At 41.0% G+C, this 27,657-nt stretch overlaps 2 protein-coding genes across 4 annotated transcripts in view; one reads left to right on the forward strand and one right to left on the reverse strand.

The window, feature by feature from the left end:
* The window catches only part of mettl8 (methyltransferase 8, methylcytidine), a 35,334-nt gene extending 21,559 nt beyond the window's left edge, over window positions 1-13,775 (reverse strand). For 2 of the 3 annotated variants that reach the window (XM_080199052.1, XM_080199050.1), the window contains exons 1-3: window positions 10,364-10,566; window positions 4,852-4,943; window positions 3,249-3,667 (exon numbers count right to left, since the gene is read on the reverse strand). In XM_080199052.1, coding sequence (XP_080055178.1) covers window positions 3,249-3,667; window positions 4,852-4,943; window positions 10,364-10,557 — 705 coding nt within the window. In that variant the 5' untranslated portion in view covers window positions 10,558-10,566. Of the gene's footprint in view, window positions 1-3,248; window positions 3,668-4,851; window positions 4,944-10,363; window positions 10,567-13,752 lie in introns of those variants that run through there. The other variant, XM_080199051.1, reaches the window with a different exon arrangement.
* Window positions 13,776-13,994: 219 nt separating this feature from the next.
* The window catches only part of dcaf17 (ddb1 and cul4 associated factor 17), a 44,593-nt gene continuing 30,930 nt past the window's right edge, over window positions 13,995-27,657 (forward strand). Inside the window, 6 exon segments of the mRNA XM_080199053.1 lie at window positions 13,995-14,101; window positions 18,420-18,501; window positions 18,503-18,707; window positions 23,049-23,152; window positions 24,869-24,959; window positions 27,420-27,556. Coding sequence (XP_080055179.1) covers window positions 14,092-14,101; window positions 18,420-18,501; window positions 18,503-18,707; window positions 23,049-23,152; window positions 24,869-24,959; window positions 27,420-27,556 — 629 coding nt within the window. The 5' untranslated portion in view covers window positions 13,995-14,091.

Here is a 27,657-nt window from a genome sequence, read left to right on the forward strand (position 1 = left end):
AAGACTGTAAAAAGGCAAGGGACTATTAACTGTTTATAGAAAATAACAGATAATAAAGTTCTGATCTGTTGGTTATCAATTAATTGGCAGTGTGTTGTAACTAAAATAACTTACAACATCATTGAAAACAAATGAACAATTTTCATTCTTTGCCATCCATTGGAGGAGTGAAATTTAATTGTTCTTCCCATTGGGTAAAATGGAATATAGAAATATACATTAGATACTTTATACAAATTAAACCAGGAGACCTGAAGTATGTAATTGTTTGATTCACACCTCTTTATAGGACTTACATTTTTATTCTTTGTCTACCAATATTGGGGAGAATTACTGGTGTGAATTTAGACAGGCGGCAAATGGCATTTTTAAAATTCTTTCAAGGAATGTGACTATCACTGACAAAGCCAGAATTTACTGTCCATCTCTAATTGCACTCAAGGTGGTAGTGGTTGTGTGTTACCTTCTTGAATCACTAAAGTCCATGTGCTGTAGGTGCTGGTAGGAAGCGAGTTCTAGAATTTTTGAACCAGTGACAGTGAATGAATAGCAATTTAATTCCATGCTGGGTGCATGGCCCAGTGGGGAACTTGCAGGTTGTAGTGTTCCCATGTATTTGCTGCCATCATCCTTCCAAGTGGTAGAAGTCATATGATTAGAACATGCTGTCAAAGGAATCTTGGTAAGCTGCTGCAATGCATCTTATAATTGATACACTGATACACTGCTCTCACTGTGTATCAGTGGTGGTGAGAATGAATGTTTAAGGTGGAGGATGGGTTGCAGATCAAATTGGCTACTTTGTTCTGGATAATGTTGAGCTTAACTGTTGCTAGAGGAGTTCTCATGCAGGCAAGTGTACAGTATTCCATCACACTCCTGACTTGTGCCTTGTAGACAGTCAATAACAATTTTGGTGAGTCAGACGAGTTACTTGCCCTAGAATTCCCAACTTCTACCCCATTCTTATGGTCCGTTAAAATAATACTTTAAAATTTAGAGCCTGCCAATGACATATCCAAAATACATGACATCATGATGCACTTTAAGCATTAGTGATGTTCTCTTCTTTTGACAGGAAAATGTTTCATTACAGGTTCAATGGAGTTATAAACCACAAGGCATGAACAAAATACTTTTGTATAATTATTAATAATTCTGATGTCTGAAACAGGTATGTGAACAAGCAGTATTAAAATCAGAAAACTTTACAGACAACTCTCCTTCAACGTCAAATCTCAATAAGGGAATGCAAATTAGATGTACTTCTATGAAATGCATTTCTATGAAAGCAGAATACTGCAGATGCTGGAAATCTGAAATAAATTCTGAAAGACTCAGCAGGTCTGGCAGCATCCATGCAGAAAGAAACAGAGTTAGAGTTTTCAGTCCGTACAACTCTTCTTCACAGCAGTTGGAGCGTAGAAGAATGAGGGGAGATTGATAGAGGTGTATAAGATTTTGATGGGTATAGATAGGGTGAATGCAAGCAGGCTTTTTCCACTGAGGTTAGGGATGAAAAAAACCAGGGACATGGGTTAAGGGTGAAAGGAGAAAAGTTTAAAGGGAATATTGAGGAGGCTTCTTCACAAAGAGAGTGGTGGGAGTGTGGAATGAGCTGCCGGATAAAGTGGTAAATGCGGGGTCACTTTTAATGTTTAAGAAAAACTTGGACGGGTTCATGGATGAGAGGGGTGTGGAGGGATATGGTTCAAGTGCAGGTCAGTGGGACTAGGCAAAAAATGGTTCGGCACAGACAAGAAGGGCCAAAAGGCCTATTTCTGAGCTGTAATTTTCTACGGTTTTTTTTCTATGGATGCATTTATGTTGAGATGACTGTAAATTACTCAGTTTCCATGAATGTTTATTTCTCAATCACTTCCTATTTCAAATCTCATTGTTTATGTAAGCCTTTGCTAATTTATATCAAACACTGTAACAGGAGCACCTATGGGTAAATTTACACACTTCGCTGGATATTAAAGCGTCTGTTTGGAAAGATAACGTTAACTAGAAATGCAGAGTGAAAATGTCAAGAAATGAACTTGTTGTAATAAGAATATTTTTGAAGACTAACTGAAGTCAAATAAACATAAGGGGGAGAGAATGAAAGGAAAACACAAACTGTACACACAGAGCATGAAAAGAAAGAACTCCAAGTTGAAAGTACAAGCAAACTACCCAATCCATAGTAACATAAATTAAAAGATTTAATGTATGATATAGTAGGTTTTTCCACTAGTCAGTAATGTTGTAATGCTGTCAGGTACAATATATCAATGTAAATACCCCATCCCGTAGTTTTCAACTGTAATGTGTGGCCATGATTTATATTTAAACTTTAATTATTTTGTTCAACAGTTATATCATTTATTTACATGGGTTTGCTTGTGCATTTTGGAACTCCTCTGTCCCCAGCACATAGGGCAATGTTATCTAATGATATTCCATGTAGCAGCAAGAACAAATGTACATTCCAACTGCAAACACGGTTGAGATCAACTATCTCACTATGCCCCAAGCATTAAAGCTCAGAAGTTTCTGGTCTGAATGGCTTAAAGGGTTGAGCATTAAATCAATGGAGATGCTTTTTTGAAAAAAAACTTAATTTTGTTCTTTTGGGATTTCTTTGTGTCAGCTGTACTGAAGCAACTTTGCAATTAAAGAGTAGAAGATTTAACAAAAAAGTTGAAAGAATTTTTGCTTGATTTTTATATTCTTTCCTGTGAGAATCACCAAAGTCCTGCTTGGCACCCCTTCATACCAGCATAGCTAAAATTGAAAAATCATATCAAAATGGAATAACAGAAGATCTTTTGTATTTTACCATGGAATGACAATCTTATCACGCTGCTTGGCCTTCCAATGGCAAATCTTATTGACAGTATTTCAAGCTGTGAATCAGGCTATTTGGTGAACTTTAGAGCTAGCACTGGAGAAACACCCAGCTTGCAAGAATATAGATCACATGTTAACTCTGGGCACCAACACTTCAAAACATCTTGCTCTCCTGCTTGAAGAAAGTAAATTGCCAAAATGCATTTAACGGAAGGGAAGAAAAGGTCATGAAAGCAGAAACAGAAAAACGATGTGTACTGACATCTGCAGTCCTAGATGTTTGTAAATGTGTTGCTACAATTGTTCTGAGAATATACTGCAATAGTAATTTTTAAATTCATACATTAAACATGAACCATACACATACACACCCTCTTAATAGTCTAGTTTACCCTGTTTTGCAAAGATACCTCAAAAATTCTGAAGGCGGAATTGATACCAGGAAAAGTTTCTGCATTCTTCTGTTTGTCCATCCTGTTCCTTTGTTGCTTTTTATGCTCCAAATCTTTTCCACTCTTTGTTCTTTCTATTCGTTCTATGATGTTTGCTTTCTGTACAGTTTCCGTAATATTTTGACCAGCGTGTGTCATATTAAAATCATCTAACTTTGCTTGTTCTGCATTTGCAGAATACTGCATTTGCAAGAAAACACGAGAACTAAGTATGGAATTCCTTGTTGGTTCCTTGACCCCTTCATTCCAGCTCAGCGTTTTGTCTGGAAAGAGTTCAGGAAACTCTAGGATCAACCATCTACGATCTTTGAAGAATTTATTTTGATGAGTTTTGTAGAATTCATCCCAGTAGGTGCTGGCATCTTTCTCATATTTGACTGCAGCAACAAATTGCAGTAAAAGAGAAAAAGAAAAATTAAAGCCTGAAGTCTGATTTTAAACTGCAATTGCAAGATTACTGGATCTATGGAGCTGTAACATGGTAAATTAGAAAGCTAATCTCAAAAAACACAAAGTATTGTAAAATAGATTTCATAAATTACATTTTTCCAATTCGGCATAGAACCTGAATTAAATCGTAACGTATTTCAGCAGTAAAAGCGTTTCCCTATTATTTACACCTTTTACATTAAGTATATTTTGCAATCAAATAACTTCAATCCAGACAACCACATATTCCCACCTAATTTAGAGATCCAAGGGAAAAGATACAAAAATGTCATATCTATACAGAATAATGTTATGACAGGATATCTGTGAATAGCCAGGGTAAATTGTTCCAGGATCTATAGAGTCTAAGTTTCTACTGCACATAACATAGTTGAACAGGTTCACTAAAAACAAAATATGTACATACCAAAAATGCCAATTTGTTGACATTATTTAAATATTTCTGTTTTAGCATTTAAAATTCAAAATATTTTCTTCTTCTTGGTTGCAAACATTGGACTGTATACATACAATCTGACACTGATTTCTTTACATGCATTTAATGTGATCATTCAATCTGATAAATTTACTATCAGAAGTCTGATCTCTAGTATAGTTAGCAAGAAAAGCAAAAAATAATTCCAGCTCTCCAGTACTACATATCTACACTATAATGAGAATGAAAATCTGTCATTTATATTTTAAAATTGGCATCATTTTCACCTAGTACAAAAGAATCTGACGTAAATATGGATATCGAGGAAGGACATCAAATACTGGAGTAATCACACTGGTTCAGCGAGTTTACTCAGCAATCAGCATACACAAAAAGGAACATTCCAAGTTTGATCCAATATCTATTACATGTCAAATAGCAAGGACTTTTGACGCGTAAACCAGCTGTTACATTGTTACTTTTGCCAGGTACTTCACTGGGATAGTTCAAATGATAATTAACATGCATCTGGACCATTCAATAAAACACAGTAGGCAAACTGCTCCACACTTGGCTCCTCATTTGCATTCCTGTCAAACTATTCTGTTATAAAAGTAAGATTTCAAACTTGTTTCCCGCTGGTTACATCTCTAGAAGAATATTCCCCCAAAGTTCAGAAAAAGCTTCATAACGTACCTTGTTCTTCCAATGTGACTCTAACATTAGCATTTTCTTCAATTTTTTGCCTAGCAAGCTCTTCCTGTTCAGGTGTCCACTGGATGTGATCCCTGGATAAAAAGGTTAATTTTCTTTTTTAAAAACTGCTGAGGAAGGTGCATGTTGTAATTATTTACACATTTTATGCTCTTCCCATTACTGAAATAGAATAGAAGGCAAAAATGATTTGGAAATGTTTGGGGTTGTTTGTAGCTAAGAGTAGCTACAAGCTAGAAATGTTTGTAGCTAAGAGTAGTGGGTGAGAAGAGGATTGGGAGAGGTTTAAATGTCAACAAGGAATGACAAAGAAGTTGATAAAGAAGGGTAGGATAAACTATGAAGCTGGGCTAGTGCTTAATATAAAAAAGGATAGCAAGAGTTTTTATAAATACATAAAAAGGAAGAGGCTGGCTAGGGTGAATGTTGAACCCTTAGAGGATGAGAGGAGGGACTTAGTGGTAGGGGATGGGGAAATGGCTGAGGCCCTGAACAACTTTTTTGTTTCGGTCTTCACGGAGGAGGACGTGAATAATTTGCCGGGTGTTAGCGACGGAAAGATGGTAGGAGTGGAGGGCCTGAATGAAACTATTGTTACTAGAGAGGCAGTGCTCGACAGACTGGAGGGACTGATTGTGGACAAGTCCCCAGGACCGGATGGAATACATCCAAGGGTCTGAAGGAAATGGTGGAGGTGATAGTGGATGCCTTGGTGATTATTTTCCAAACGTCGCTGGATTCCGGGGAAGTGCCGGAAGATTGGAAAACGGCTAATGTTATGCCGTTGTTTAATAAGGGTGGCAGGCAAAAGGCAGGGAATTATAGGCTGGTTAGTTTAACGTCTGTTGTAAGAAAAATGTTCGAATCCGTGATCAAGGAGAAAATAGCGAGGCATCTTGAGAATTGTTTGGTAGAGCAGACGCAGCACGGTTTCGTTAAGGGGAAGTCGTGTCTGACAAATTTATTGGAGTTCTATGAGGATGTGTCTAGGGCGGTGGATAGAGGAGAGCCGGTGGATGTGGTCTTTCTTGATTTTCAGAAGGCGTTTGACAAGGTGCCTCACAAGAGGTTATTGCAGAAGGTCAGGGGGCATGGAGTTGGGGGTAGGGTGTTAGCGTGGATAGATTGGTTGTCAAATAGGAAGCAGAGAGTGGGGGTCAATGGGTGCTATTCGGATTGGCGGTTGGTGACTAGTGGAGTGCCCCAGGGGTCGGTGCTGGGGCCTCAGCTATTCACCATTTATATAGATGATCTGGAGGAGGGAGCTGAGTGTAAGGTGTCGAAGTTTGCTGATGACACCTAGATTGGTGGAACGGCAAATTGTGCGGAGGGTGTGGAGAGTCTGCAGAAGGATCTAGATAAGTTGGGCAAATGGGCCAGGAACTGGCAAATGGAATTTAATGTTGGCGAATGTGAGGTTGTCCACTTTGGTAGGAATAATGGTAGGAAGGACTATTACTTACGTGGCAAAAAACTGCAGCATGCGACGGTGCAGAGGGACCTCGGGGTCCTTGTGCATGAGTCGCAAAAACCCAGCCTGCAGGTGCAGCAGGTGGTCAGGAAGGCAAATGGGATGCTGGCCTTCATAGTGAGGAGGATTGAATATAAGAGTAGGGAGATCTTGCTGCAGCTGTACAGGGCACTGGTGAAGCTGCAGCTGGAGTAGTGTGTGCAGTTTTGGTCGCCGCACTTACGCAAGGATATTTTGGCCTTTGAGGGAGTGCAGAGGAGGTTTACTAGGCTGATTCCGGTGTTGAGGGGGTTGAGCTATGAGGAGAGGCTGAATAAATTAGGCTTGTACTCGTTAGAGTTTAGAAGAATGAGGGGAGATCTCATTGAGACGTATAAGATGTTGAATGGGATGGATAGGATTGAGGTGGAGAGGCTCTTCCTGCTCAGAAAGGACAGTAGGACTAGAGGGCATAGCCTCAGGATAAAGGGGGGGGGGCGGTTTAGAACGGAGTTGAGGAGGAACTTCTTCACTCAAAGGGTGGTGAATCTCTGGAATTCTCTGCCCGTTGAAGTGGTGGAGGCTGCCTCGCTCAATATTTTTAAGACGCGGGTTGATAGGTTTTTGATAGGCAAAGGGATTAAGGGTTATGGGGAGAGGGCGGGAATGTGGAACTGAGCCACGACAGATCAGCCATGATCTTATTGAATGGCGGGGCAGGCTCGAGGGGCTAGATGGCCTACTCCTACTCCTATTTCTTATGCTCTTATTATGGTTTGGTTATTTGCCACCCTTTTTTTGCCTCAAAGTTTCTGCACATGGAGGTACAAAGATAGTTTTGTAAGAAATTCATAAGAGGAAAAAAAATTCCCACTATTTTCCAGAAAAAAAATTTATTAAATCAATTGCATTCCATAAAAATATCAAATTCATACTCTGTTTACTTGCATAATAGCAGAGCATTCAGAAATACATAACATAATCAAGGTGGCTCAGCACGGTTTTATGAAGGGGAAATCATGTCTAATCAAGTTATTAGAATGCTTTGAGATGGTAATGAGCAGGATAAAAGGGAACCAGTAGATGTAATATACTTGGATTTCCAAAAAGCAATTGATAAAGTACTAAGAATACCTGGCATTGGGGGTAATATATTACCACGGATAGAGGATTGGCTAATTAATAAATAATAGTGAGTTAGGATAAGAGGAACATTTTCAGGATGGCAATCTGTGGAATGCCACAGGAATTAGTGCTGTGGGCATCATTATTTACAATATATATTAATGACTTGAATGAGGAAAGTGAATATAATGTTGCCAAATTGCGGATGACACAAAGGCAAGTGGTGAGGGTGACATAGAGTCTAAAGAGGGATATAGGTAAAGGTAAAGTCACCATAGACCCAGATGACCATAGGCTGCTCTCTCCTTTGAGAGAGAGAGTTGTCAGGTGGTGATTTAATCTGAGGGTCACCACATTTCAGGCAAGGGACAAGGTTGAGAAGGCAGACCTTCATATAGACAGGTTAAGTGAGTGGGCAAAAAAACTCAGCAGATAGAATAAAAGCAAATGCAAAATTATGCACTTCAGTAGGAAGAATAAAGGAGCTGAATATTATTAAAATGGAGAATGACTGCAGCACAGCTGGATTTGGGGGCACTTGTACCTAAATCACAAAAAAAGCTAGCATGCAAGTTCAGTAGGTAATAGAGAAGGCCAATATTTCAAAAAGAAAGGAATATAAAAATAGGAAAGTATTGCTAAAACTATACAAGACACTAGTTAGACCACACCTGGGTTTTGGTTTCCCTATCTAAGGAAAGATATAGTGGCATTAAAGGTAGTCTGGTGAAGGTTCACTGCTTGGACTTGGGTATGGAAGGATTTTCTTATGAGAGGCTGAGCCTACACTTACTGGAATTTAGAAGAATGAGAAGCAATCTTACTGAAGTATGTAGGATTGAAGCATGTAGGTACCTCACAAGAGGTTATTGCAGAAGGTAAGGGGGCATGGAGTTGGGGGTAGGGTGTTAGCGTGGATAGAGGATTGGTTGTCAAATAGGAGGCAGAGAGTGGGGGTCAATGGGTGCTATTCGAATTGGCGGTTGGTGACTAGTGGAGTGCCCCAGGGGTCGGTGCTGGGGCCTCAGCTATTTGCCATTTTTATAAATGATCTGGAAGAGGGAACCGAGTGTATGGTGTCAAAATTTGCTGATGACACCAAGATTGGTGGAACGGCAAATTGCGTGGAGGGTGTGGAGAGTCTGCAGAAGGATCTAGATAGGCTGGGCGAATGGGCCAGGAACTGGCAAATGGAATTTAATGTTGGAAAGTGCGAGGTGGTCCACTTTGGTAGGAATAATGGTAGGAAGGACTATTACTTACGTGGCAAAAAACTGCAGCAGACGACGGTGCAGAGGGACCTCGGGGTCCTTGTGCATGAGTCGCAAAAACCCAGCCTGCAGGTGCAGCAGGTGGTCAGGAAGGCTAATGGGATGCTGGCCTTCATAGTGAGGGGGATTGAATATAAAAGTAGGGAGGTCTTGCTGCAGCTGTATAGGGCATTGGTGAGGCCACAGCTGCAGTACTGTGTGCAGTTTTGGTCGCCGCCCTTACGCAAGGATATTTTGGCCTTGGAGGGAGTGCAGAGGAGGTTTACTAGGCTGATACCGGAGTTGAGGGGGTTGAGTTATGAGGAGAGGCTGAATAAACTAGGCTTGTACTCGTTAGAGTTTAGAAGAATGAGGGGAGATCTCATTGAGACATATAAGATGATGAATGGGATGGATAGGATAGAGGTGGAGAGACTCTTCCCGCTCAGAAAGGACAGTAGGACTAGGGGGCACAGCCTCAAGATAAAGGGGGGGCGGTTTAGAACGGAGTTGAGGAAGAACTTCTTCACTCAAAGGGTGGTGAATCTCTGGAATTCTCTGCCCGTTGAAGTGGTGGAGGCTGCCTCACTAAATATTTTTAAGACGCGGGTTGATGGGTTTTTGATAAGCGAGGGAATTAAGGGTTATGGGGAGAGGGCGGGAATGTGGAACTGAGCCACGACAGATCAGCCATGATCTTATTGAATGGCGGGGCAGGCTCGAAGGGCTAGATGGCCTACTCCTGCTCCTATTTCTTATGTTCTTATGATTCTGAGGGAGTTTGAAAGGGTAGATGTTGACAGGCTGTTTACCCTTGTGCGAGAGGGCATAATTTCAGAGTAAGGGATCATCCATTTAAGACAGAGATGAGAAGGGATGTTTTCTCCCAGAAGGTAGTGGATTTATGGAATTCTTTACCGCAGAGGGCTGTAGAGGCTAACTTGTTAAGTATGTTCAAGGCTGAAATAAACAGATTTTTAATCGGTAAAGGAATCAAGTGTATAAAAAACAGAAAATGTTGGAAACCAGCCCCCCTCCATTGTATAATTTTCTGTTGATTCTCTTTGCTCTTAGTTCTGACGAAGGGCCATCTAGATGTTGGCTCTATTCTCTCCCCACAGATGCTGTCAGGCCTGCTGAGATTTTCCAGATTTTATGTTTTTGTTTCAAATTCCAGCATCCGCATTATTTTGCTTTTATACAACAGTATCAAGAGCTGTGGGATAAGGCGGGAAAATGGAATTGAGAAATATCACATCAATTCAATCATGATCTCATTGTATGGCAGAGCAGACTCAATGGGCCGAATGGCCTGCTTCTCCTCCTACATCTTATGGACTGTCAGATCAACATTTGGATCTAAGTGATCTAGCATTAAATTTCATCACTACAGTATTTGCAGAACCCTTTAACCAAGAAAAAGTTTAATTTATAATCCAAATTGTTAACTTGTTGAAATCATATCAGAAGTTCCATATTCGAGTGGTTTATGAGCAAGAGGACTGACTAGCAATGGAATGAACCCATAATATTGCATAAGCAATATTTCTTATAACCAGATTTTAACTGAACAAACATGCAATCTGAAATGACATTTTATGTCAGATTTCCAGCATCTCGAGTACTTTGCTTTTGTAAATATAATGTGGTTTGGAAAATATCCACTTACCACATATTATGTTCAAATACTTTACTAGGATCAGATAAAATCCGAGAGCCAAGAGGAGCAGTTGGTCGTCTACTACTTTGGAATCTACGTTGCAAGCCAAGTTTCCTCAGCAACGTGAAAGACATTATGTGAACCAACCGCACTTGTGACTGCCTCTTCATATTGATGAAATGTCTGCTCCAAGGAAAATCCATATTTAATTACTGAATTCAGAAAGATGCAAATTAGATTAATGCAATAATTATTTATGTCTGGGAGGGAAAAAACAACAGCAAACGAAGAGTGAAAAAATGACTTATTTTCAGTATTAGAAGTAGTACAGAACAGAAAAGTGTGATATTTTTCTTATGTCCAGTACTTATACGCTCAAGGAATCACTGAGGAGGGAGAAAGAGGACATGATAGACACATTAATATCAACTTGAAGGATGGGGCAGACAGAAGAATGAGTAGAATGGATAAACTTTAGTTAGGTAGGTGAGAAACTAGACTAGACAGCACAGTGAAAACAGAAAGTAAGCCTTTTCAAAAATCCATGTGTGTGTTTTGGCTTTATTGGAAACATCCCTATTTATTGCACATCCTTACTTGCCCTAGAGATTATGTGCTGAAATCCATGACATAATGATGATCCCACAATGCTATTACATCAGGAATTTCAGGATTTTGACCCTGCCCCAATGGAGGAACAGTGATACACATTCAAGTATAGATGGCGCATGATTTGATGGGGAACCTGGAGGTGGTGTGGTCCCATGCACCTGCTGCCCCTCACCCTTTTAGGAAATGGATCTCACGGGTTTGGGAGTTGCTACCAAGAAAGCCTTGGCAAGTTTCTGTGATGCAGTCTGTGGATAGCATGCATTGCAATCAAAGTATAATGGTACTGGTGAATGTTTAGGCTTGTGGCTTGAAACGCCAGATGGCAGAATAGATTTTTTCTGAGTCACCTTTTAAGAATTGCAATTGAATGGTAAAAATGCTGCTGGACATCAAATTCCTTCTAAAAACTTCATATTGACTGGATCGCTTTTGTATCTTTTCCATTTATGGGTCGTACATCTTTTCTTAAAGAACTCAAGTAGGTTCAGGACACACTACCCAATTATGAAGGGCAGTTCTTTCGATCATCTGTTCTGAACGGGGATCGCCAGTTAGATGTTATTTCTGCACAGCCATCGTCGGATTTCTTTACTTGACATTTGGCACATTATTTTAATTCTAAGCAATTAAAGGACTATTTTCCATTGAGTAGTTGAACTTCAAACATTCGGAGCTTGGTCCACAGATTGTATTACTATTGATATAGATTTTTGACCAAGATGTTTTAAAACTGAGTTACGTAGATTGTCTGCATTAGGGTGTCTCTCTGTAGCTGTTATTTTCACTGTGCCGGTGTAGCCTTCGAAAAACTGTGGAAAAGGGTGTTTGACGACAAGGACCTCAGACCTGGCACCAAGCTCATGTCCTGCAGAACAGTAGTGATACCTGTCCTCCTCAGAGACATGAACCATGTACAACAAACACTTCAAAACCTCAGAAGTACCACCATATTGCCTTCACAAGATCCTGTAAATGCATTCACCACGCCCCATCTGCTTTGTGAGGCGGTTAACATCATCTACATGTCTGACACTAGATTCTCAAAACAACCTTGCTGTTCAGAGTTTGAACATGGCAGGGCGAAGGAAACATTCAAGGGTACCATCAAAGCTTCCTTGAAAAAAATGCAAAATCATCACTGACACCTGGGAATCCCTGGCCTAAGACCACCTGAAATGAAGGAAAAGCAATCAGGAGGAAGCTGACACCTCAAGTTTGTCAAAAGTAAACTGAAGCTAAGCTTCAATGTGACAGCAACCCAGCCACCTCACCGACCTGCTCCTCCAACTACCCCATCTGTGACAGAGATTGTAGTTCACAAATTGGACTCCACTGTCACCTGAGAACTCACTTTTAATATGCAAGCAAGTCATCCTCAATTCTGAGGGACTGCCAAAGAAGTCTTAATGTTTTAATGTGGGATATCCCTTTTCAGGTAATGACACATTCTCAGGGATCCCAATCCCATTGTGCCTTCCAAAGACAACATCAGTAATGGAGAAGGAAACATAATTGTTTAAGTTTATTTATTAGTATCACAAGTAGGCTTACATTAACACTGCAATGAAGTTACTGTGAAAAACTCCCAGTCACCACACTTTGGCACCTGTTCGGGTACACTGAGGGAGAATTTAGTATGGCCAATGCAACTAATCAGGACATCTTTCGGATCATGGGAGGAAACAGGAGCACCCGGAGGAAACCCATACAGACACGGAGAGAATGTGCAAACTCCACACAGACAGTGACTCAAGCCAGGAATGTAGCACCAGTATTGTACTTAAGAACATAATAAATAGGAGCAGGAGTAGGCCATCTAGCCCTTCGAGCCTGCCCCGCCATTCAGTAAGATCATGGCTGATCTGTCGTGGCTCAGTTCTACATTCCCGCCCTCTCCCCGTAACCCTTAATCCCCTCGCTTATCAAAAACCCATCAACCCGCGTCTTAAAAATATTTAGTGAGGTAGCCTCCACCACTTCAACGGGCAGAGAATTCCAGAGATTCACCACCCTTTGAGTGAAGAAGTTCCTCCTCAACTCCGTTCTAAACCGCCCCCCCCCCCCCCTTTATCTTGAGGCTGTGCCCCCTAGTCCTACTGTCCTTTCTGAGCGGGAAGAGTCTCTCCACCTCTATCCTATCCATCCCATTCATCATCTTATATGTCTCAATGAAATCTCCCCTCATTCTTCTAAACTCTAACGAGTACAAGCCTAGTTTATTCAGCCTCTCCTCATAGCTCAACCCCCTCAACTCCGGTATCAGCCTGGTAAACCTCCTCTGCACTCCCTCCAAGGCCAAAATATCCTTGCGTACAAAAACTTTTTTTATTGGCAGAGGCAGAACTAACATACAGGCAAATACACGCTGCCTTCCTGGGACACAGTATCAGCCCTGCTTGGTCAGAAATCTGCTGAGATGGTGAACAACAGCTTAAAACACAATATACTATTTCCTGGTCCCTGTGATTCCAGGACATGATGTGGAGATGCTGGCATTGGACTGGGGTAAACACAGTAAGAAGTCTCACGACAGCAGGTTAAAGTCCAACCAGTTTATTTGAGAGTAAACCCACAAGCTTTTGGAAACACTGTGCGGAACCTTCCACACAGCTGAAGAAGGAACAGCATTTCCGAAAGCTTGTGGGGTTACTATCAAATAAACTGGTTGGACTTTAACCTGGTGTTGTGAGACTTCTTCCAGGACATGGCACTGGAATCAGAAACATTTAACTCACTAGCTGATGGGATTACCAGGGACACATTCACCACTCCAGGTACAAACTCACCGCCAGGTCAAACCACTCGGAAACACCGGAACTACAACGGCACCAGGTCACAGTGGAGCAGTACCTTCTGGGACATGTAGGCCCGGAGAGAAACTACAACTCCCGGCAGCCACTGCGGCAGGCCCCGCCCCCGAGCTGCTGTCAATCATTTCTTGGGCCCAGGCGCGAGCCGGCAGTTAAGGCAGCTTCAAGTCTGCTCTCAAACAAGTGGAGTCTGAGCTCCTGTCACTCTGGTACGGGACATGCACCAGACTGCCTTTTTAATTTAAACCACCATCCCCTCCAACAATTTTATCGTATGTCGAGGTGTTACTGTCTTACAATGAGGGAGCAGTAATCATGGGTTTAGGTTTGTGGACTTTTTAGTTTCCTCGAAAATCTTTTGTTGGTGCTTTGTTTTGCACTTCAGCCCCATGCTCTATGGACACCGTGGTGTGGAAAAAGAGGCGGACCGCCTTGTGAACCTTCTCCTGGGCCTGGCAAAACTTGCCATGATGTGGAGATGCCGGCGTTGGACTGGGGTAAACACAGTAAGAAGTCTTACAACACCAGGGTAAAGTCCAACAGGTTTATTTGGTAGTAAATGCCACTAACTTTCAGAATGCTGTTCCTTCGTCAGGTGAGTGGAGAGTTCTGATCACATATAAAGATACACGCAGTTTACAAAGTACTGATTAGAATGTGAGTCTTTACAACTAATCTGCTATTCAAATTTAAAGGTGCAGACAATGTGAGTGGAGATGGCATTAAGTGTAGGTTAAAGAGATGTGTATTGTCTTCAGACCAGGCAGTAAGTGAGATGTTGCAAGTTATGGGGTTACAGATAATGTGACATGAACTTAAGATCCTGGTTGAGGCTGTCCTCATGTGTGTGGAACTTGGCTATCAGTCTCTGCTCAGAGGCTCTGCGTTGTCATATTTTGTGAAGGCTGCCTTGGAGAATGTTTACTTGAAGATCAGAGGCCGAATGCCCGTGACCGCTGAAGTGTTCACCAGCAGGAAGGGAACAGTCTTGCCTGGTGAATGTCGAGCAATGTTCGTTCATTTGTTGTCGTGGTATCTGCATGGTCTGCTGAGCAGAAACTGATAGCCAAGTTCCACACACATGAGGCCTCAACTGGGATCTTGGGTTCATGTCACACTATCTGTAACCCCCATGACTTGCCTGAACTTGCAACATCTCACTTACTGTCCTGTCTGAAGATAATACACATCTCTTTAACCTATGCTTAATGCTATCTCCTCTCACATTGTCTGCACCTTTAAGACTTGAATAGCAGGTTAGCTGTAAAGACTCGCATTCTAATCAGTATTCTGTAAACTGTGTGTGCTGTTATATGCCCTGTTTGTGATCAAAACTCTCCATTCACCTGACAAAGGAACAGCGTTCTGAAAACTAGTGGCATTTACTACTAAATAAACCTGTTGGACTTTAACCTGATGTTGTGAGAAAACTCGCCATAAGCAGGTCCAGGCAGCGGGCGACTAAGGGATTCAACCAACCCGACTGTCTGCCTCTAAACCTTGGCTATATTTGTGGCCAGGTGCCCTTGGAGAGGGAGCATGAGGTGTCTGAGGGCACCATTAATGCCTTCTGTACCTGCTGGGCACTGCAGGGATTGGGGTACATTATTGACCCCTTTAATCACATTTTGATTTGATGTTTTAAGTTTCCTTTCCACTTTGCCTTTTGTTCCAGGCGGTTCCTATCCTTTTGGGAGCAGCCCTGTTAAGTTGTCCCCTTGTAAATTTGGTTTAGTTTATTTGGTTGGCCCAAAAAGATTGGAAAAGGACAAGAAGCAATTCAGAGTAAAAGTAATTAATTGGGGGAGGGTCAATCTCAATGGGGTGAGCACAGAAAACCCTCAGTAAATCGGAATCAAAGATTGGAAGGTGAAATACTGACTGCTGCAATTGAGCGACGTGCGGCCTTTAAGGAGGTGATAGTTCAGGTACAGCCCTCCATGAGGAGGAAAGATGGGGCAAACAAAGTCAGAGCCTGCAAAACAGATGCGGAATTGTGGAAAAGAGTGATATGTGACAGATGTTATGTAATCGGCATACAAATGAGAACCAAGCCGAATATAGAAAGTTTAGAGGGAAGTGAAAAGGGAAATAATAGATGCAAAGAGAGTATTGCAAGAGATTAGCATTCACCATAAGAGGGAATCTAAAGATTGATTCAAGGGGGTACTTATAAAGACTGTATTCAAAACTGATAACCCACCTGGGCTGGATGAGATGCATTTGTTCTGTGGGTTGGAGGAAGGATATAGTGTGGAGTTCCCTGTGTTTTATACTAAGGCTATTGCTCTTCTTGATATATATTTGCATAAAATTGTACAGTGCAGAAGGAGGCCATTCAGCTCATCGTGTCTGCACTGACCACAATCCCACCTTGGCCTATCCCTATAACTCCATTCATTTACCCTAGCTAGTCCCCTATTATGCTAAGGGGTACTTTAGCATAGCCAATCCACCTAACCTGCACATATTTGGACTGTGTAAGGAAACTGGAGCACCAGAGAAAACCCACATAGACATGGGGAGAATGTGCAAACTCGATGTGGAAAGGGACCCAAGCCAGGAATTGAACCTGGGTCCCTGGTGCTGTGAACATAAGAACATAAGAAATAGGAGCAGGAGTAGGCCATCTGGCCCTTCGAGCCTGCCCCGCCATTCAATAAGATCATGGCTGATCTGTCGTGGCTCAGTTCCACTTTCCCGCCCTCTCCCCATAACCCTTAATCCCCTCTCTTATCAAAAACCCATCAACCCGCTTCTTAAAAATATTTAGCGAGGCAGCCTCCACCACTTCAACGGGCAGAGAATTCCAGAGATTCACCACCCTCTGAGTGAAGAAGTTCCTCCTCAACTCCGTTCTGAACCGCCCCCCCTTTATCTTGAGGCTGTGCCCCCTAGTCCTACTGTCTTTTTTGAGCGGGAAGAGTCTTTCCACCTCTATCCTATCCATCCCATTCATCATCTTATACGTCTCAATGAGATCTCCCCTCATTCTTCTAAACTCTAACGAGTACAAGCCTAGTTTATTCAGCCTCTCCTCATAGCTCAACCCCCTCAACTCCGGTATCAGCCTAGTAAACCTCCTCTGCACTCCCTCCAAGGCCAAAATATCCTTGCGCAGGTGCGGCGCCCAAAACTGCACACAGTACTCCAGCTGCGGCCTCACCAATGCCCTATACAGCAGCAGTGCTAACCATTGTGCCACAATGCTGCCCTTAATGAGTGGCCTCAACGACCTAGACTTGGGTGTACAGATGGCACAGAATGTGGAAGCATTGTCACCTGAGGATAATGATAGATTTTAAGAGGACACAGGCTTATGGAATGACACATGTATAGAAGAGTGAAGTGACACATCTGAATACAAAGAATGACTAATGGCAATATAAACTAAAAGGTACAATTCTAAAAGAGGTACAGGATTGAGTTTTGAGGGTATATGTGCACAAGTTCTTGAAGGTGGCATGGCATGTTCAGAAAGTGGTTAATAAGGCATACAGAATCCTAAGCTTTGTGCACAGAGGCACAAAACAAGGAAATTATGATGAACCTTTATATCTGACCCTGCAGTTCAGGAACGTCATGAAGTCTTTAGAGAGAATGTAGAAAAGATTTATTGGAATGTTTCCAGGGTTGAAGAACAGATTGGAAGTTGTTCTCCTGAGAGAGAAAAAAGTTGAGATGGGATTTGATACAGATGTCCTAATCAGGAGGGAGCAATTTTGTTCCCATTGGTAGAAGTGTCAAAATCCAGATGTAACAGATTTAAGGTGATTGGTTAAAAATCCAAAGGCAACATTTGGTAGAAATGCATCAAGGAGTAGAGTTTGACTGTTTGGGCTAGACCAGTTGAAAAAGCAGTTTCCACAGTTTCTGAAATCAATGTGGAAGTGCTTTCTTGACTAATCCATTCTTAACCTCATGTTTCATTTTACTGTCTTGATTGTAATTTTGATGCTATTCGGTGTCCAGCTTTTCAGTTGTTGACAATACATTATGGAGGTGCTGCAGCATGTCAAGATAGCTTTTCAATTTTGATCGGGAGGGTCAGTTTTCACACTGAGGCTTGTGCCTTTCCTCTTCCAGTTTTTCTTTTGCTGCTACAATCAGAGCTGATTAGTGCAAGCTGTGACCTGACTCTACTTTTAGAATCCAAAATATTCAAAGAAATCTCACTTTAACAAGGTGCAAACTGCTGATGGAACAACTGAGTCGTCCCAAAATAGCCAAAATTCTTAATACATTAAAAGCAGTTAGTGTTAATTGCGTGGTATAAACAGCTGTCCCTATAAATGTGGGTGATATTGGTGGTGGGGCCTAAGCACTTGTTGTTTTTACAGTCTGTTTTCTTGCAGCTAGCATGCAGTCCCACAACAGTTGTTGCTTTGCTGTAGTTGTGGTGGAAGCTCGTGTTAGGACCTGACCTGACCTGACCTGACATGACTCAGTAATACCTCTTTGATTACTTCATGCATAATTATTACCTTTGGCTTAATAGGAAACATGGCCTTGATTGTTGAAATGTAGCATCTTTATTGGAAGCTGTCTTATAATAAGCTGTTGCCAACCAAATGTAAAATTGGCAATGTGTTTTAAAAATATTCAAGCTTTCACACATTTTTAACAGAAAGAATCTTCTGCAGATCCAATCAAGTGGGGAGAAACTGGATTTCCACTTCACTGTGTCATATATACTGATGCTGCAAACATAATCTCAAGACCTGTGCAGACTCTCGGCAGAAAACATAAATAGTTCAGTCATCAAACCATCTATGAAAATGTATGGTACAAAGAAATCTACCAATATTTCATCTTTAAGGAAAAAAAATAACTGTTGTATTTTGTCTGCAAGATCTATTGGCTTGTATGGAAATGAAGATGGTTCTGTGTTCAGAAAAAATTTGACCATCCTCCGTCAGTTAGTCTGTCAGGTGAGTTGTGGTTAGTTTCATGTCTATTGGTATTGCTCAATTTAATGTACTAAGAGTTTTCTATCTAGGATGCTCTTTTGTTTTTCACACGTGCACACATTTTATTGGCACACTTAGGCAATAATAAAGAAACACAAATATGAAGAACAGAGGAAATTATTGCTTTATTGAGCTGTTGATAATTATGTGGCAGCGACAAAGGGGAAAGAAAGAAGCACCATGTTTCCAGTGATTGAGAGCTATTGAACTTGAGATGTGGTCATCAATTGTGTGCATGAGTTTGGAAGAAGTGGCTTTCTTCACACACAAAAGGGGGTTGTAAGGTTTTGAAGTGCATATCTGGAGCTTCTGACTAAGTAGCAACAGTGTCAACATTTAGGAACTAGTCGTTGAAAGGCTCGCAAATAAAGAAATATCTAACGAGGCAAAAATCTAAATTAGGACAACTGCTTATGGAAGACATGTGCCTATGTGAACTGGTTGGACTTGGCCTGTTTCTGTGTTCAGAAGATAGTGTACAAATCAAAAACAAGTAAAACAGTGAGGAAAAATCTCAGTGAAGAACTGTTACAAATTTACAAACTGATCCACAATAACCAGTCAAGAGAAGAAATCCTTTGAATCACTAAACACCTTCTTTGAAAATTTAATCTGCTTTTCTTCTCTTACCAACTGGAAATTTTAATATCCAAAATAATGTTGTAACCAAAATAAAACTTAAATCACATCCTTCAGAATAATTTATCCACTGGAATTAACTTTTCATAGCTTCATTAAAGTGTTTAGTTCAAAGCTTAGCCCCTTCCAAAAGCCCAGTGTTAGAATCTAGCCCAAAATTTTCACTGGTAGCCAAAAGTGGATCCTGCAGTCAGGACTTGTTCAACGTGAACAAATTCTAGGATTCTAGTTAGCTCCCCTCATCAGATTTAAAAAATACACAGTTTTAGCCATTTATCATTTCACTGGCAGAAATGCTTACACAGAGTGATCTCCAGCTAGACTATAACAAAAGATGCGGAAAAAAGTCAGTTTTTATATTTATCATGAATTGATTTTGAATTTGAATTGGGGTGGCACAGTGGTTAGCATTCCTACCTCACAGCACCAGGGACCTGGGTTCGATTCCTGGCTTGGGTCACTGTCGGTGTGGAGTTTGTACATTCTCCCTGTGTCTGAATGGGTTTCCTCTGGGTCCTTCGGTTTCCTCCCACAGTCCAAAGATGTGCAGGTTTGGTGGGTTGGCCATGCTAAATTGCCCCTTAGAGTGAAGAGGACTAGCTAAGGTAAATGGGGTTATAGGGATAGGACCTGAGTGAGATTGTGGTCAGTGCAGACTTGATGGGCTAAATGGCCTCCTTCTGCACTGAAGGATTCTACGTTATGTCTTTTTTACAACAAACTTGAATTTAATTGATAATATTTCTTTTTAAATATTGGGAGCCTTTTTATGATGAAATCCCTGTATCTAAATCAGGAGTAGATGGTTGATCATAATGTGGTGTACAAGTGATATTAAAACAGTACAGTCCCCATTTAGTGGAAAACATTTTTATTTTAACATGTGTATTGTTTGTCATTGCGCATTTTTATCACACTTCAGCATCACAACTTGTGTGCAAAATTCCTTGCCGTTCATCTGGCTTAAGTTGCATTTTGGAAAGTGCCAGAACACGGGTAAGTGAGGAAAGTGGCCAGGAGATTACTGAAAACAAGAAATCCTGAATGACAAGTGAGAAGAAAGGTGAAGATGAACTAATCACATTTTTCAAAAAATGGTGCTGATGTTTTGAATTTCACTTTCATTCCATATTTCATTGTGGAAGCTAAGAAATTATAAAAGAAATATACAATTCAGAGTAAAACATCTGGCATGTAAGTTATTGGAAAAATATTCTCTATCTTGAGGATTCCACACCCTGACCCCAAAAAAATGCTGCAAAAAAAATCCTTATTTCATTCCCTAAAGTTCCCAATCCCCAATATTCCTTCCACGGTGCGGCCAAACTACTAGACCATTCACTTAGTATTACGAAATCACTGGGAAGCCCGGCTGCTAATGTCTCCTAGCTTTTCTTCATTTTGGCCTTGCCTATTTGGATTGCTGCCTTTAATGATCTGCTGTAAGTGTATCAAGTGATATTGAGCTCCAAGGGGTAAATGTAGTTGAGGTACATATCAACCAGAACCTTATTTAACATTGGAGCAGGCTTGAGAGGCTGAATGGCACATCTAGGCCCTCCTGCTCCCCTACCTCATTTTTAATTAAACTCATAGTTAGCTTAACTCTTGAGCAAAAAAGTGCCTATAATTTGAAACTGATAAAGAGCTTGCATTAATGTTGTGCTTTCAATGACCTCAGAGCATCCCAGTATGCTTCATAGCCAGTGAAATACTTTTGAAGTGTAATTGCTGATTACTGGAAGTAAATACAGCAGCCAGTTTATGCAGAACAAGATCCCAAAAACTGCAAGAGATGAATTACTACCTAATCAGTATTAATGATTGGGAGATATGTTTTTTAATTCATTCGTACGACATGGGCGTCACTAGCTGGCCAGCACTTATGCCCATCTTAGTTGCCCTTGAGAAGATGGTGGTGAGCCAGCTACTTGAAACGCTGCAGTCTGTGTGCTGTGGGTTGACCCACAATGCCATTAGGGAGAGAGTTCCAGGATTTTGACTATGAAGGATCGGCGATATACTTCAAGACGGATGCAAACTTGCAGGTGGTGGTGCTCTCATGTATCTACCGCCTATGTCCTTCTAGATAGAAGTGGTCATAGGTTTGCAAGGTGCTGCCTAAGGATCTTTGGTGAATTGCTGTAGTGCATCTTGTAGATAGTACTAACCGCTGCTAGTGGAGGGAGTGGATATTTGTAAATGTGGTGCCAATCAAGGAGGCTGCTTTGTCCTGGATGGCATCAAGTTTCTTGAATGTTGTTGGAATTGCACCCATCCAGGCAAGTGGGGAGTATTTCATCACATTCCTGACTTGTGCCTTTTAGATGATGGATAGGTTTTGGGGAATCAGGAGGTGAGTTACTCATTACAGTGTTCCTAGCTTCTGACCTGCTCTTCTAGCCACTGCATTATGTGGCAAGTCCAGTTGAGTTTCTGGTCAATGATAACCCCAAGAATGTTGACAGTGGGGGATTCAGTGATGGTTACACCATTGAATGTCAAGGGGTGGTGGTTAGAATGTCTGCTGTTGATGATGGTCACTGCCTGGCATTTGTGTGCCACGAATATTACTTACCACTTGTCGGCCCAAGCCTGGATATTGTCCAGATCTTGTTGCATTTGAATATGGACTACTTTGGTATCTGAGAAGTCATGAATGGTGTTGAACATTGTGTAATCAACATTGATCATCCCCACTTCTGACCTTATGATGGTGGGAAGGTCATTGATGAAGCAGCTGAAGATTGTTGGGCCTAGGACATTGCTCTGAGGGACTCCTGCAGAGATGTCTTGGAGCTGAGATGACTGACCATCCACAACCACAACCATCTTCGTATGTAGTGGACGTGATTCCAACCAGTGGAGTGTTTGCTCCCTGATACCCCTTGATTCCTGTTTTGCTAGGCTCCTTGATGCCACACTCGGTTGAATGCAGCCTTGATGTTATTAACTTTCCAATAGCGACATGGAATCTTTTACATCCAATTGAGATGATTGGTGAAGCCTGTGAAAGACAGCACTCTCGGTATTGAAGTATCTGAAATGTCAGCCTATTTCATCATAGAATCATCAAATCCTTCCATCTGTGCTCAGATCTCTGGAATGGGGTTTAAATATTAATATATATATTGTCCTTTTCAGTTGCTGGTAATGGGTTAGTGATAAATATTTAAGATAAATTTGATTGTTGGCAATTCACATGTAAAAGGATAGGAAACGTTTTAGCCACTTCGATGTGGACTCTTTAGTATTTGGAGCTGAGGTTCAGTGCTCATCAGCACTCATCGTTCCTGCTAACAATTGGCAATGAAAACGGGGCAACTTCTGTTAACTGACCTTGGTGATCCCTCTGCTGAGTTGAGAATAAGATAAGATGAATATGATGAGGTGTTGCCTGTGGTTTATATGTACTGAGAATTTTTTTTTAAATTGCAGCTTGAAACTTTTTACTAAAGGTTTCCTACATGTTTAGCATTAATTTCTGGCAAATATTTATCAGTTTTTGTTTTTAATTAAATGTGAACTCATTGGATGATATGCCTTCTGATGATTGAAGACCTCCCTATTGTTTTGTCTTGTGATCCAATTACTACTTCTCTATTAATGAAAGTTAGAAATCTTTAGGAAATGATCCAATATGATTAATTTGCTATCTTTCAGAAGAGCACAACTTTTGAGTGTGTTTGGACGAAAAAATCGAATTCGCCCGTGGTTTATGAAAAAGGAAGAATTTACTTTGACAATTACAGGTGCTGCTTTTACAGGTAAATCAAACATAGGAAAAACAAGACACAATATTCATCACCCACCTTACATATTGTATTACATTATAACAATGTAAAATGTGCCTTAAAACTGCAACATTAACCAAGTAGGGAGAAGGGTGGACGGTGCAATTTTAGTGGGATTTGAACTCGACCTCAAAAACACCTTGATGGGGGGGGGGGGGGGGATCTTTCAGCAGGCAGGGAGAATGCTCGCCACATGGCCCCAAACCAATGGTGACCGCTGACTCAATGAGCCCAGGCCCAGCTGAACTCTTCTAAGCCCCTGCACCAAAGAAGGGCACCCATCCTGCACCATGGCCAAGCTGAGATACCCTCTTGCATCCTAGCGGTTGTTGCGCAGCAGTACTCACCTCCTCACCTTCCCTCGCAACTGCTGCGCAGGAACCATACTTTAAAGGAGCAGTAGTGATTTGGTGTGACATTACGCCTGAGAGGTGGGTGCATTCCGGGAGGGTGGGTGGGTCTCGTGCTGAACTTGCTAATGAGATTAAAATACAGTCAATTTATGCTAATCAGCCTTGTGCCATTTCTGGGTGAGAATGGGTGTGAACCGGTTTGCATAGAAAGGGGCCAGAAGAATTGCCAACTGTTGGGCACCAGGTGCGAAACAGACTTTTAGGCTTGCACACTATTCTCTGGCATCGGAGCAATCTACTACTGGTGCGATGAAGTCGGAGTATTCCTCCTCCTCCTCCTCCTCCTCCTCCTCCTCCTCCTCCTCCTCCTCCTCCTCCTCCTCCTCCTCCTCCTCCTCCTCCTCCTCCTCCTCTTCGTTCTTCCCCCCCCCCCAGCAATTTTGTTGCGATCTGCATCTGTAGTTGTTTTGTTGCAAACACCATATCAGTGGTCCCACAGCCCTAAAAGCACATTGTATGATTGCAGGACATCATCTACAAGGCCCATCTGGTAGTTGGTTTATTAGGGATCTTGTATGGATATTTCCTGCAATTGAGAAAAGACTTTTTCCTCAGTAGCTTTTGCGTATATTTTTGAATCCTTTCAGCATCCAAATGCTGACTGTTGGCATCTTGGGACAGAAAAACAGTGGAACTGTTTTTCTGATCTCAGATACTCGTGAAGACAGCTGTAAGTTTGTTAACAAGCTCTCTTACATTCCCTAATCTCTGCTGGAATGCCATCTAGGCCAAACGTTTTGGCCGGTTTGGTTGATTTAATTGCCTCGTCATTGCAAGGAGGAAGAGATGAGCTTGCTTTCCTGGACCACTGCTCAGTTTGATACAGAGAATCTGCTGAGATGTGGGAGTCTTCACTGACCTCAGCAAAATGCTCGTGCTACCTTTTTCCAATGCAGCTGACTTATTAGTGATGAGTTCATTTCCATCCAGTGTTAGGACAGGAGCAAATGTTGTGTTAGATGGACCATATACAGTCTTCAGCACATTGTAAAAACATGGATCATGCCTCTCAGCTGGATGTTGCTGCTCATCAGCCTTTGCATTCCAGCAGTCATTCTGCATTTATCTTAAAGCACACTGGACATCCTTATTATTTTTATAGGCTTGATGCTTGGATATTGACTGTGGAGCTGCTGGAAGACTTGCATCTGTGAGGTGTTTCTGTTTTCTTCATTCCTATTAACTCAGTCTTGGTACTTGCACTTGATGAGAAGACTATAGAACATACACTGCATCAGCAGATGCCCCCATTTATATTGTTGTTGTTGTGTTTCAGCACTGGTCCTCAACCAACTCTGCTGTATGAATTGCCAAAACTTCATAGGTCTGAGAAGATTGAGGATGCACTACTTTGCGAGTCTCCTGTGGTGAGTTAATTTGATACCTGCAAAAAAAATGAAGAGTTATGAAAAACCACATCAATACAGCAGTATTCCTTTAGCTGGATTTCAGAAAAACTTGTTAATGTCATATCAGATGAAATGAGGCAGTTTGCCCTCTATAGGTACCTGTGAGGAACTAGAGCCTCATTTTATTAAGATAGATTCCAGTACAGACCCAAGTTGTGACCGAGCTATGCACCTGAACAGTTGGGAGATAGGCGTGGTGTTGCTGTTACTGAGATTGGGATCTTCAAGTTGCTGTTGGAGATAAAAATTAGCCATTATTTTTCTTCTAAGTGATCTTAATCCCATGCCCATATAATTTCTGGCCTATCCCCAGAATTCTTACTGACATTTTGAATCAGCTTTTCATCAGTACCTTTCCACTGGGACACCAAAAGGACTACAATTCAGAAAAATAGGTGGGAGGATTGGAACACCACTTCTGTCTCATTAAAATACGTACACCAGGCCTGCATCTACTCCAGGTCATGCTTGCCGAATAAACCCAGAAAATCCTGGGGCAACAAAGATGAGGCACAGAACTGACATCACAGATTTATATTACTTGTTCCACTCCCCTGTTCAAGAGAATGACTGTTCCCTATATGTAGGGCAGAGGAAAATCCATTCAAAGCTCTTGAAATTTTTGTACTGTATAAATCCACATAACTACTTGTAATTTTTCTGTCAAATATTGTGGAAACTTTTAAACAATCACCTAGGTGATTTATTTGCAGTATATAAAATTAACAAGTTTAATATAATTATTTAAATTAAGAGCCATTTTTACAACATACTACAGATGCTTAAACAATGTGCTTTGTGAGACAATGGAAGCAGAATGAGAAATATCTTTGAACCTATTCAAATCATTGATGAGAAGAATGACTGAGATTGCTTTTTGAGACAAATACTTCTATTGTCATCTGACAGACCTGCATCAAAATCTTCATACTTAAGTGAGATCATGTCCAGTTTTTTTTTAAAAGAGTCTGGGAGGAGGGAAAGAAGTTATTTTTTAAAATTTAATGGCAATTTGCTTCTTTGGGAAGTTACATTTGTGAAAGAAACTTTGGAGTGGAAATTAAGTTAAATGATGTCCACTTATTAGCTTTACAGTAGTCATATGAAGATGTAGGCCTTGAAATTATACAGTGGAATGCAAGTGTACAAATACTAAATGTGTTCATCTGAGAATCCTAAGCCCCTTATTTTTGTGGAGATGTTAACCTATTTTAAAGGATGAGCTCATCCACTAAAATATAAAATAGAAATTGTGGATGACTACATTAAAAAATCCATAGTTTTATTTTGTAAATTTTTATTCTGGATCAACATTTTAGCATTCAGTTTTTAGGCTTTATTGTGGTCCTGACTGATCACCAAACATTTTCAACACTTTGAATAAAAATGTTAGAAGGAAGTTCCTTTGTTGTGTGGCACCCCAGCTTGGCCACTTGTGGAATCCTGCAACAATGAATAAATTAAAAGTCAATGTAGAGGAGAAAATAAGATCAGTAATAGGGTAAGTCAACAGTATTTATTTCATGTTAGGAATGTTTTCCAATAACTTCCAAAACCGCTGTAGTCTCTTGATCTTACAATCCTGCTTTTCATTGACTTTACTTTTAAATATTTGCATTCTGATATTCAAATTTGACATTTTTCATGACTTCTCAAAAAATGCAGTAATGCATTCCAACCAGCAGCAGGGATTTGACGTAGTCTTTGGCTGACAAATGGTACGTAATATTTATCCACACAAGGATGCTGTAATGACCATCTTGGGAAAACCCAAAATCTTTTCCCCTTTCCCTCCAGCATCATCGTTGCCAAGTATCCCATTGTCAATATCTTTGGGAAGTGAGGGGTGACATTATTGGCGATGCATGACCTGTATATTTTTATCTTGCTGTTAGCAGTGATACTGAGTGTTTCTCCATACTCTGTTCCATTCCTCCTCATCAAAAAGATGGCCTTATTCTGAGGTTTTTTGCCCTGTCTTTGGCCATGAAGGTAAGCATGATACACTAGGTGATGGGGCCACAAGAGACTAAGGATGGAATTGTCGTATCCCACCTACCATGGGAATCGTAGCGAGCAGGATAGGACCATGCAAGGGTCCATTGACCTTGGGTGGCATTTTCATGTCTTGGGATGAATGCAGCTGGAAAATCCCACCCAGAGTGGTAGAAAGCAGAAAATGGAGGAAAGCAGTACAACTTACTAGTTTGTTTTTCTCCTTGCCCCATATCTCCAAAACATCCTCATTTCCATCGCCCCGTAGACCAGTAACATCTTCTAGTTACCACACCATAATTCCGTGTGTACTGTAACAATGTACTTTATTTTGGCATTTTTGCTTTTGTTTGCATAAATTACAGTTTATGGACATTAGTTTGATAGCATTTTCATAATTTTAAACATTCTTTTACACACAAGGGAGAAATGTTACCCAAGCCATCAGACCATTTGCCATCACTCATAGCTCTGACAGCAAACAACTGGCTCATTCGTATGTCTACTAAGACTGCAGAAATTATAGAAAAAATCTACCTCTCATCTCAGTGGAAATTCAGGTATTCAAACTTACATTCCTTATTAAAAAAATTTCATGAGTGCAAGATTATTCCTAAATGGTGAAAAAAGATAGTGGGTGGAATTTTATGAGTTTTTGAAG

Source organism: Carcharhinus amblyrhynchos, chromosome 11, assembly GCF_965287045.1.
Source record: "Carcharhinus amblyrhynchos chromosome 11, sCarAmb.v2.hapA, whole genome shotgun sequence".
Lineage (NCBI taxonomy): Eukaryota > Metazoa > Chordata > Chondrichthyes > Carcharhiniformes > Carcharhinidae > Carcharhinus > Carcharhinus amblyrhynchos.